This window comes from Eschrichtius robustus, chromosome 3 (genome assembly GCF_028021215.1).
Source record: "Eschrichtius robustus isolate mEscRob2 chromosome 3, mEscRob2.pri, whole genome shotgun sequence".
Classification (NCBI taxonomy): domain Eukaryota; kingdom Metazoa; phylum Chordata; class Mammalia; order Artiodactyla; family Eschrichtiidae; genus Eschrichtius; species Eschrichtius robustus.
The window spans coordinates 55,792,903-55,804,681 of record NC_090826.1 but is presented as its reverse complement, the minus strand read 5'-3'; the positions used below and the strand labels follow the sequence as shown (position 1 = coordinate 55,804,681).

General features: G+C 40.7%; 1 protein-coding gene across 1 annotated transcript in view; it reads right to left on the bottom strand.

The window, feature by feature from the left end:
• Positions 1 to 572: 572 nt before the first annotated feature.
• The window catches only part of CACHD1 (cache domain containing 1), a 209,110-nt gene continuing 197,903 nt past the window's right edge, over positions 573 to 11,779 (bottom strand). The window contains exon 27 of the mRNA XM_068540044.1: positions 573 to 2,335. Coding sequence (XP_068396145.1) covers positions 2,097 to 2,335 — 239 coding nt within the window. The 3' untranslated portion in view covers positions 573 to 2,096. The remainder of the gene's footprint in view (positions 2,336 to 11,779) is intronic.

The following is an 11,779-nucleotide window of genomic DNA, read 5'->3' as shown; positions in this document are numbered from 1 at the left end:
CTTATTCATGTGTAAGTATTCTGTCACTTTCCCTGAGAGTTCAGGATGGGGAGAGATTCTTATCACAAAAGATACAAAATACATTTGTCTCATTGTCTTTGAGTAGGCTGTCCGTATTTTATTTTTTAAGCTCTAAGTTTTGTGACTCTTTTCTTGAAAACAACCAGGTTCCCCTCCATCAAGAGGCTAGTGTCATAACACAAAGCCTCTCAACTTGAGAAATGACCCCAGTGTTCCACGGAGAGGTTTAATATTCTGGGAAGACAGGAAAGTCATTCACTCCCTCCAGCAGTTAGAGAACAGCCATTTATTTATGATTAATGACACGAATTTAGATGCTCAGAAAGGGGGAGCTACGATCCACACATTTTATTTGCTTTTAATTTTATCCCATTAGAGTCTTAAATTTCTTTGCATAGTCAAGATGGTCAGGAAGCCCCTGAAGTTGACTGTGGCACTGAAAGGAGGCCTACTTTCAGTTTGGCAACGGATCTGCTAGGTTACAAAGTGAATGTAATTTGCCTTGAGGCACAAGAAGTGGTCCGTGAACAAATCACTGTAGCCACTAAGACTGTCTGTTCATACAGTTTATTTCACTAGACTGCAATTTTATACACAGTATGAAGAGGTTTCCTGATAGCACACATATAGTTTACTTTCTGTACTGCTGAAGAACCACTTTTATTTTTTTTTTTACATTATATCGTAATACCCTATCATTAAAACATTATTCAGTGAATTTTTTCCAACTACATATAAACGGAGATTTACCACACACACGGTGCAAGAATGTCTTTATAACATATTTGGATCACAAAATGTGAATCTAAAATACATCACTGTAATTAGAACACTACTTTAAAATTACAATGCCCCATGTTATATTAGCCAGATTTGATTAAACTCTGTATACATCACAAAGCAGTTTGGTGGGTATCTTCTTGGATGACTGGCAGCAGCTTTTAACTATGATTTCAAAAGAAATCTTTATTTAAGAATCAAAATTTTGAATTTGAAAAACTTCTTCCTTTATGCGTTCAACATTCTCAGAATCAAAATGGGACATTAAAAAATTTATAGTCTCTAAAACAAGGAGAATAAATCCAACCCTCCTTTAGCTGAAAGGCTGGGGGTGTAATATTAGGTTTTGTAGAAACCTAAGGAAAGCACTGTATGGGAAATGGAAATTAGTTAAAAAGAAACATAACATTTCTTTAAAAGCTTCCTGGATTCCTCTGCCCCTCCCCACCTCTGTCACCACCTCTGTCAAACACAGAAAAGAATACTGCATTGCAAATCAAGATCTATTTCCATGAAATGATGTTCTAAAGAAAACATATGTAAACAAGTCAGAGAGAAAGATTTCTTCATTTCCCCATTTCTGTGGAGTGAGGCAGTGGGATGGTATCAGTTAAATAAGGTCTAGAACTCCTTAATCAAAGAACCACTTCATTACACACAAAACAGCTAGGGATAATTGGTGAAAATTTCTCATGTGTTTCCTTTTCTTTCCCCCAAAGTTTGAGAATGTTTGAAAGTTCAATAAATAGTAGAAAAATAATCCTTTACTTAGAAATTTTGAGATGCATCGTTTAGAGCTTAACATGAGTTCCATACAGCAACTGTGGTGTCTAGGTACCGCTAAGAAACCAGGTGAAATCTTCAAAGCACTCATTTCTCTCTGCATGTGCCACGTTCCCAGTCTCCGCTGGAGCATATTTTTCTCTCTTCCGGTTAAGGAGAGCCGAATGTTTCGGGCTCCTCGGAACATTCCCCTGGCTCAGCTTAACCAAGGCTCCCAATGTTTCATTTGTAGGTTCCACCTCTGTTTAGAGGTTTGCTTCTGTTCATTCCGTTGGTATTACGGCAGGTTCATTAATCAGACTTATTTCCCCTCCATTTCACAACCAGCCTCGCATCTTCACAAATGTGATTTTTGTCGTTGTTTCTCTTGTTTTGAAATATGTTAACAGGCAGGAAAACGAGTTAAACGACTCCGGACAAAGCACAGACACAAGTGGATTTGATGCTGGCTCTTTCTCCCTCCAGAACATTCCACATGTCCCAGATCTCATCTTCTGATGGAGGTGAGGAGGTTAGCATTCCGCGTCGACAGTGTGTACGGTCACGGCCGCCTGCAGGTGGTGGCCGTGATGCAGCGTGGGGTGGTGTAGGCGGTAGTGGTGGAACTTGTGACTTAGGAGGGCAGCAGTCTGAGGTGGGGTGTCCAGCTCCAAGTCTTCGTCGTGGTTTCCCACGTCCACCCCGGCCGACAAGGGGTCGTTGGTGCACGGAGGGTTTTCGCTGTCTTCCTGTGGGCTCATGGTGCTGTAACCTAGAAGATGAACACAACAAACAGGCAGCTGAGGGCTTCCAGATGCAGGGAGGAGACGTCACTGCAGATTTCTGGGGCACTGGGAGGCGCTCCTACCTTTGTGTTACATAAGTGTCAATGTTTGCAGACTGTCAGCAGACCTCGAAGTGACTTATTTCTAAAGAGATCTTTCGTTAGCTCTTGCCTTAAAGCAATTACACAATAAATATGTAATCATTTTAGACAATATGAACAAGAACCCTTTCCCCAAATGCCCAAATCAAAAATCACCCCAATCCTTTCTGATCCATAGACCCCACAACTGACATTTGGGGAAATATCCTCCTACACTTTTCCCTGAGATAAGATTAAGGCTATTTTTTATTTTTGAGGGGAAAAAACAAACAGCTTCAAGACAAAGATCCTAACAGGACTCAGATCAGTTGGGGGCTGGTGGGGGAAGCTGAGCTTCAAAATGCCTGAATGTGAGGCCACAGTAAGAACAAAAACAGCTGCCACCATGGCAGCCCTGGTGTCATGTAATTCCTACACACCAACAAGGCACGTATTTTAACGTCCATTTTACAGGTGAGGGAAATGATGATCAGAGAGGTTAATGAACTTGCCTGAGTTCCAGTCCCTAACAAAACACTAACTCTGCATACATTCATAGCAACTAGCAAAAGAATCAGCTATTCTCTGTGTAAGCTGGTTCACTGTATTTAAAGATTAATCTCTTTTGGTATTCTAAGTAATACATGTTTCAAAAGAAAATGCCCTTGCTGATCAAAGGATTTCATTCCAAGAACCTTGGCATGTTTTTAAATATTGCAAAAAAAAAATCCCCTTTAAGAATTTTGAGAAGTGACAGCTCATTAATATTTCCGCTGCATCTACAGTTAGCATCAATCAGCACTCACCCGTGGGTAGCGCTAGTCACATCCGTGGCTGCAAAACTGACATGCTTGCATACTAACCAAGCAGGAATAGTTTGTGGTTGAAAATGTTATGCTTCGTGCAAAAATGAGAAAGGCAATTCTCAGTCCTCAATGAAATGTTGTTCAAACAACATAATTCTTTCAGTCCCACTCAACAAATATTTATCAGGCACCTACTATGTATAAGACACTGTGTTGGGCACTGCAGGAGACCCAGAGACGAAAACCTGATCCCTGCACAAGGAGCTGTTACGCTAGTGCTTGAGAAATAAAACAAGTACAAGCATAGCTCAGTTCAATTATTCATTTATTGAAGACCATCAGGAGGCTGAAAGGAGAGACTATGAAACACGAATAAGAGATGTCCCTTTTCCTTAAGGATTTCACCACTGAGTAAGAGACACATATTTACAAAATTAGGCTTATTCTAGTGCAGATAATGGTAAGTGCTATAATGGAGGTTTAATTGAAATCAGCAGAGGGCTTAACTAATGCTGGCTGAAGGACTGGGAAAGCATCACAGGAGAACTCATACTTTAGTTGGGCTTAAGTGGATGAGTAGGAGTTTGGTGAAGTGGCTAGGAGTAAAGGAACAGACGAGTATGGCCAAGAGGTGTAGAAACACAAGGCTATTCCTACACCACGTGGCTAGGATGAGTGCTAGCAGGTAGATGGAGGAGAGACTTTAACTTACAAGGTTTTGAGCAGACCAGAAAAATAGCACGATCATTTCTATATTTTAAAAAGAGAGTTCTGGAGTCCCTCCCATCAGGAAACTTACACAAGCCTCTTAGATAGCCTCATCCACCAGAGGGCAGACAGCAGAAGGAAGAAGAACTACAATCCTGCAGACTGTGAAACAAAAACCACATTCACAGAAAGACAGACAAGATAAAAAGGCAGAGGGCTATGTACCAGTTGAAGGAACAAGATAAAACCCCAGAAAAACGACTAAATGAAGTGGAGATAGGCAACCTTCCAGAAAAAGAATTCAGAATAATGATAGTGAAGATGATCCAGGACCTCAGAAAAAGAATGGAGGCAAAGATTGAGAAGATGCAAGAAATGTTTAACAAAGACCTAGAAGAATTAAGGAACAAACAAACAGAGAAGAACAATACAATAATTGAAATGAAAACTACACTAGAAGGAATCAATAGCAGAATAACTGAGGCAGAAGAACGGATAAGTAACCTGGAAGACAGAATGGTGGAATTCACTGCTGCGGAACAGAATAAAGAAAAAAGAATGAAAAGAAATGAAGACAGCCTAAGAGACCTCTGGGACAACACTCAACGCAACAACATTCGCATGATAGGGGTTCCAGAAGGAGAAGAGAGAGAGAAAGGACCTGAGAAAATATTTGGAGAGATTATAGTCGAAAACTTCCCTAACATGGGAAAGGAAATAGCCACCTAAGTCCAGGAAGCGCAGAGAGTCCCATACAGGATGAACCCAAGGAGAAACACACCGAGACACATAGTAATCAAATTGGCAAAAATTAAAGACAAAGAAAAATTATTGAAAGCAGCAAGGGAAAAACGACAAATAACATACAAGGGAACTCCCATAAGGTTAACAGCGGATTTCTCAGCAGAAACTCTACAAGCCAGACGGGAGTGGCATGATATACTTAAAGTGATGAAAGGGAAGAAACTACAACCAAGATTACTCTACCCGGCAAGGATCTCATTCAGATTCGATTGGAGAAATCAAAAGCTTTACAGACAAGCAAAAGCTAAGAGAATTCAGCACCACCAAACCAGCTCTACAACAAATGCTAAAGGAACTTCTCTAAGTGGGAAACACAAGAGAAGAAAAGGACCTACAAAAACAAATTAAGGACCTACAAAAACAATTAAGAAAGTGGTCATAGGAACATACATATCGATAATTACCTTAAACGTGAATGGATTAAATGGTCCAACCAAAAGACACAGGCTTGCTGAATGGATACAAAAACAAGACCCATATATATGCTGTCTACAAGAGACCCACTTCAGACCTACGGACACATAAAGACTGAAAGTGAGGGGATGGAAAAAGATATTGCATGCAAATGGAAATCAAAAGAAAGCTGGAGTAGCTATACTCATATCAGATAAGATAGACTTTAAAATAAAGAATGTTACAATAGACAAGGAAGGACACTACATAATGATCAAGGGATCAATCCAAGAAGAAGATATAACAATTATAAATATATATGCACCCAACATAGGAGCACCTCCATACATAAGGCAACTGCTAACAGCTATAAAAGAGGAAATCGACAGCAACACAATAATAGTGGGGAACTTTAACACCTCACTTACACCAATGGACAGATCATCCAAAATGAAAATAAATAAGGAAACAGAAGCTTTAAACGACACAATAGACCAGATAGATTTAATTGATATTTATAGGACATTCCATCCAAAAACAGCAGATTACATGTTCTTCTCAAGTGCGCATGGAACATTCTCCAGGATAGATCACATCTTGGGTCACAAATCAAGCCTCAGTAAATTTAAGAAAATTGAAATCATATCAAGCATCTTTTCTGACCACAACGCTATGAGATTAGAAATGAATTACAGGGGAAAAAATGTAAAAAACACAAACACATGAGGCTAAACAATACGTTACTAAATAACCAAGAGATCACTGAAGAAATCAAAGAGGAAATCAAAAAATACCTAGAGACAAATGACAATGAAAACACGACGATACGAAACCTATGGGATGCAGCAAAAGCAGTTCTAAGAGGGAAGTTTATAGCTATACAAGCCTACCTCAAGAAACAAGAAAAATCTCACGTAAACAATCTAACCTTACACTTAAAGGAACTAGAGAAAGAAGAACAAACAAAACCCAAAGAGAGCAGAAGGAAAGAAAGAAAGATCAGAGCTGAAATAAATGAAATAGAAACAAAGAAAACAATAGCAAAGATCAATAAAATTAAAAGCTGGTTCTTTGAGAAGATAAACAAAATTGATAAACCATTAGCCAACCTCATCAAGAAAAAGAGGGAGAGGACTCAAATCAATAAAATTAGAAATGAAAAAGGAGAAGTTACAACAGACACTGCAGAAATACAAAGAATTCTAAGAGACTACTACAAGCAACTCTATGCCAATAAAATGAACAACTTGGAAGAAATGGACAAATTCTTAGAAAGGTATAATCTTCCAAGACTGAACCAGGAAGAAATAGAAAATATGAACAGACCAATCACAAGTAATGAAATTGAAACTGTGATTAAAAATCTTCCAACAAACAAAAGTCCATGACCAGATGGCTTCACAGGTGAATTCTACCAAACATTTAGAGAAGAGCTAACACCTATCCTTCTCAAACTCTTCCAAAAAATTGCAGAGGAAGGAACACTCCCAAACTCATTCTATGAGGCCACCATCACCCTGATACCAAAACCAGACAAAGATACTACTACATAAAAAGAAAATTACAGACCAATATCACTGATGAATAGAGATGCAAAAATCCTCAATAAAATACCAGCAAACAGAATCCAACAACACATTAAAAGGATCATACACCATGATCAAGTGGGATTTCTCCCAGGGATGCAAGGATTCTTCAATATACACAAATCAATCAATGTGATACACCATATTAACAAACTGAAGAATAAAAACCATATGGTCATCTCAATAGATGCAGGAAAAGCTTTTGACAAAATTCAACACCCATTTATGACAAAAACTCTCCAGAAAGTGGGCATAGAGGGAACCTACCTCAACATAATAAAGGCTGTATACGACAGACCCACAGCAAACATCATTCTCAACGGTGAAAAACTGAAAGCATTTCCTCTAAGATCAGGAACAAGACAAGGATGTCCACTCTCACCACTATTGTTCAACATAGTTTTGGAAGTCCTAGCCAAGGCAATCAGAGAAGAAAAAGAAATAAAAGGAATACAAATTGGAAAAGAAAAAGTAAAACTGTCACTGTTTGCAGATGACATGATACTATACATAGAGAATCCTAAAAATGCCACCAGAAAACTACTAGAGCTAATTAATGAATTTGGTAAAGTTGCAGGATATAAAATTAATGCACAGAAATCTCTTGCATTCCTATACACTAATGATGAAAAATCTGAAAGAGAAATTAAGGAACACTCCCATTTACCATTGCAACAAAAAAAATAAAATACCTAGGAATAAACCTACCTAGGGAGACAAAAGACCTGTATGCAGAAAAGTATAAGACACTGATGAAAGAAATTAAAGATGATACCAACAGATGGAGAGATATACCATGTTCTTGGATTGGAAGAATCAATATTGTGAAAATGACTATACTACCCAAAGCAATCTACAGATTCAATGCAATCCCTATCAAATTACCAATGGCACTTTTACGGAACTAGAACAAATAATCTTAAAATTTGTATGGAGACACAAAAGACCCCTAATAGCCAAAGCAGTCTTGAGGGAAAAAAACGGAGCTGGAGGAATCAGACTCCCTGACTTCAGACTACACTACAAAGCTACAGAAATTAAGACAATATGGTACTGGCACAAAAACAGAAACATAGATCAATGGAACAAGATAGAAAGCCCAGAGATTAACCCACGCACCTATGGTCAACTAATCTATGACAAAGAAGGCAAAGATATACAATGGAGAAAAGACAGTCTCTTCAATAAGTGGTGCTGGGAAAACTGGACAGCTACATGTAAAAGAATGAAATTAGAACACTCCCTAACACCATACACAAAAATAAACTCAAAATGGATTTGAGACCTAAATGTAAGACCGGACACTATAAAACTCTTAGAGGAAAACATAGAAGAACACTCTTTGACATAAATCACAGCAAGATCTTTTTTGATCCACCTCCTAGAGAAATGGAAATAAAAAGAAAAATAAACAAATGGGACCTAATGAAACTTCAAAGCTTTTGCACAGCAAAGGAAACCATAAACAAGACGAAAAGACAACCCTCAGAATGGGAGAAAATATTTGCTAATGAATCAACGGACAAAGGATTAATCTCCAAACAGCTCATGCAGCTCAATATTAAAGAAACAAACAACCCAATCCAAAAATGGGCAGAAGACCTAAATAGACATTTCTCCAAAGAAGACATACAGATGGCCAAGAGGCACATGAAATCTGCTCAACATCACTAATTATTAGAGAAATGCAAATCAAAACTACAATGAGGTATCACCTCACACCAATTAGAATGGGCATCATCAGAAAATCTACAAACAACAAATGCTGGAGAGGGTGTGGAGAAAAGGGAACCCTCTTGCACTGTTGGTGGGAATGTAAATTGATAAAGCCACTCTGGAGAACAGTATGGGGGTTCCTTAAAAAACTAAAAATAAAATTACCATATGATCCAGCAATCCCACTACTGGACATATACCCAGAGAAAACCATAATTCAAAAAGACACATGCACCCCAGTGTTCATTGCAGCACTATTTGCAATAGCCAGGTCATGGAAGCAACCTAAATGTCCACTGAGAGACGAATGGATAAATAAGTTGTGGTACACATATACAATGGAATATTACTCAGCCATAAAAAGGAACGAAATTGAGTGATTTGTTGAGACGTGGATGGATCTAGAGACTGTCATACAGAGTGAAGTAAGTCAGAAAGAGTAAAACAAATATCGTATATTAACGCATGTATGTGGAACCCAGAAAAATGGTACAGATGAACCGGTTTGCAGGGCAGAAATTGAGACACAGATGTAGAGAACAAACGTATGGACACCAAGGGGGGAAAACCGCCATGGGGTGGGGATGGTGGTGTGCTGAATTGGGTGATTGGGATTGACATGTATACACTGATGTGTATAAAATTGATGACTAATAAGAACCTGCTGCATAAAAAAAAAAAAAAAAAGAGAGTTCTGGGACTTCCCTGGTGGCGCAGTGGTTAAGAATCCGCCTGCCAATGCAGGGAACGTGGACTCGATCCCTGGTCCGGGAAGATCCCACATGTCGTGGAGCAACTGAGCCCGTGTGCCACAAGTACTGAGCCTGCGCTCTAGAGCCAGCGAGCCACAAATACTGAAGCCCGCGTCCTGCAACTACTGAAGCCCATGTGCCTAGAGCCCGTGCTCCACCACAAGAGAAGCCACTGCAATGAGAAGCCCGCGCACCGCAATGAACAGTAGCCCCCGCTCGCCGCAACTAGAGAAAGCCTGCGCGCAATGAAGACCCAACGCAGCCAAAAATAAATAAATAAATTTATATATAAAAAAAGAGAGAGAGTTCTGGTGGCAGTTTGGAGGCTGAATAAAAAGGAGAGAGAGGGAGGCAGTTAGCAGGTTATTGCAACAGCCCAGCTGAGAGTTGTTGAATTAAAACTATGGGATTGGACAGACAGCTCTGGGGTGGAAACAGTAGTAGTTCATCAGCAATTTGATGTGGGGGGCTGGGGGGTGAGGGGTGGTTAAAGAGGACTGCAACTTACAGTCAGGATGATAAGAGAGGGTGACTCCAAGATCCTGAGTCTCAGGGAAGGAAACGAATTTTGTTTTTGCACATCTTGATTTTGAGAGTCTGTGAATAACATATGTAGAGATACCCAGCCAGAAAAACAGGCACGTTGGCCATAAATCAGGACAGAAGGAGAGTTCGCTGTTGTGTGTCTATCATTACTGAGTGCCCTCTTGGTGCCAGATGCCAGGCTAGGGGCTCAACAGAAAAAGGGGTAAGGTGAGGCCCCAGCTTCTGAGAAGCCCACAGTTAAGAAGGGGAAACACAGGTGCGAAACCAGAGGCATGACAAAGGAATAACAAAGCTGATGATCTTGGCTTAGGATCCTGGAGGAAGTGACACGTAATGTGGCCCTCACGGGAGAGAGGGGTTCACTAGGTAAAGAAAGGGGTGGAAGATACTTCAGGCAGGGAGATGAGCATATTCAAAGACCAGAAGACTGAAAGGCTCCATGGATTTGAGGAATGGGGAAAAGCTTCATGTGTAGGAGAAAGAGCAAGAGATGAGGCTGGACAGGCAGGCTGAGACCAGCCCAGGAAGGCTGGTCAAAGGGCAGGGGGAAGGTAGATGGCAGTAACATAACACGCGCTTTAAGGTGATCCCTTGTGGCAATGAGGAGGCTGGCCACAAGGAAGGAGGGATCTGAGGCTCAGAGGACAGGGGACTGAGCAGCGGCCCGAGAAGACGGCAAGGCCGTGAAGTGGGACACTAGCCGTGTTTAAGTGCAGCAAGCAGCTGTTCAAGTTCAGGGAAGGGCTGGCTCTGGTGACCAAATGGACTTCCTGGTGAAGATGCCAAGAGGGTTAATATCCTTGAGGTTTCTAGGTTCAGATGCTGGAGGAATAGTGATGCCTTTACCCAAGATTAAGAGATCAGGAGCCAGAACAAGATTCTCAGCTTCAGTAGTGCAAAGTCTAGAATGTAATATAGGCTTTAAAACCTCAGTTACAGATGTTCTACACATAAGAGACTAAAGTACTAGAAAACACATTTTAGCAAAATCTCAGTGTCTGTGTCGATTATTTTTAGCCAACCTTTAGTGCTAGGCTGTCTTCATCTTGCCTCCTGGATGCCTTCCTGACTCTGCTCATTTACAAGCACCCATCAGAACTGACAGCTGATTTTCCCATTTGTGGTGTAAAATTCATAGTGGTCCTTCTGCCTGCCTCACCTTCCCACCTTCCCTTATCTTGCTGTTGTGCTTCATGTTATGTATGAAGGTCTTTTCTGGGAAACCTTCCCAACCAACATCCACCCCACCCAGTCATACCAACCTACAGGGGTTCTGGTGTCTCTTCTGTGATTTTAAACGGTATTCTGTGCACATCCCTATCTTAGATTTTACCATATTACAAAAAAATATAGGGCTGTCTTGCCCATTAGCAAACTCTTTCTTAAAGTACGAGGACTTACGCCTTACACCAAGCATGCGCTTAAAAAAAAAAAAAATCACATAATTTTTTCAGCAATCTGTGGTTCTGTCTGGTGTGACATTTTACCAGTCTCATCTAATAATGAAGACATTCTAGGATTCACTGGGCCCTGCCTGGAGTTCTGACTTAGAGTCCAGGGGTGCTCTGAACCTGGCTGGTCACAGGCCCAGGTGGGTGGTGACCTTGCAGCCATTCCCAAGGCAACTCGGGGGCAGCCCTGTTTCTCCTGGTGCTTTCTGATGAGAATCCCAGCAGGGACCCCTCCGAAGGGAACCCCTCTGGGGCAATTCTGTTTTATTTCCTCAGTGGGACACTATTGCTCAACCCCTCTGTAACTTACTCAGGCTTCCTCTTATCTCAGTAATTCATGGAAATCTGGAGGGAGGGAGTAGCATGTTTCAGAGAAGCAGGAGAAAGCCAAACGCGTGCTCTCACTTAGCAAATTAACTGAGCATTTACTCAGCGCCAGGCAATTCTGTGGAGTGCTGGGAACAGTGATGCATAAGACAGACGCGGTCTCTGACCCACGCAGGAAGCAGCACCATTTAAGACACAGAGGACATTTACAAACACTTCCAAAGAAAGACTCCTTTACTATCCAAAGGTGCATGCAGAGAAA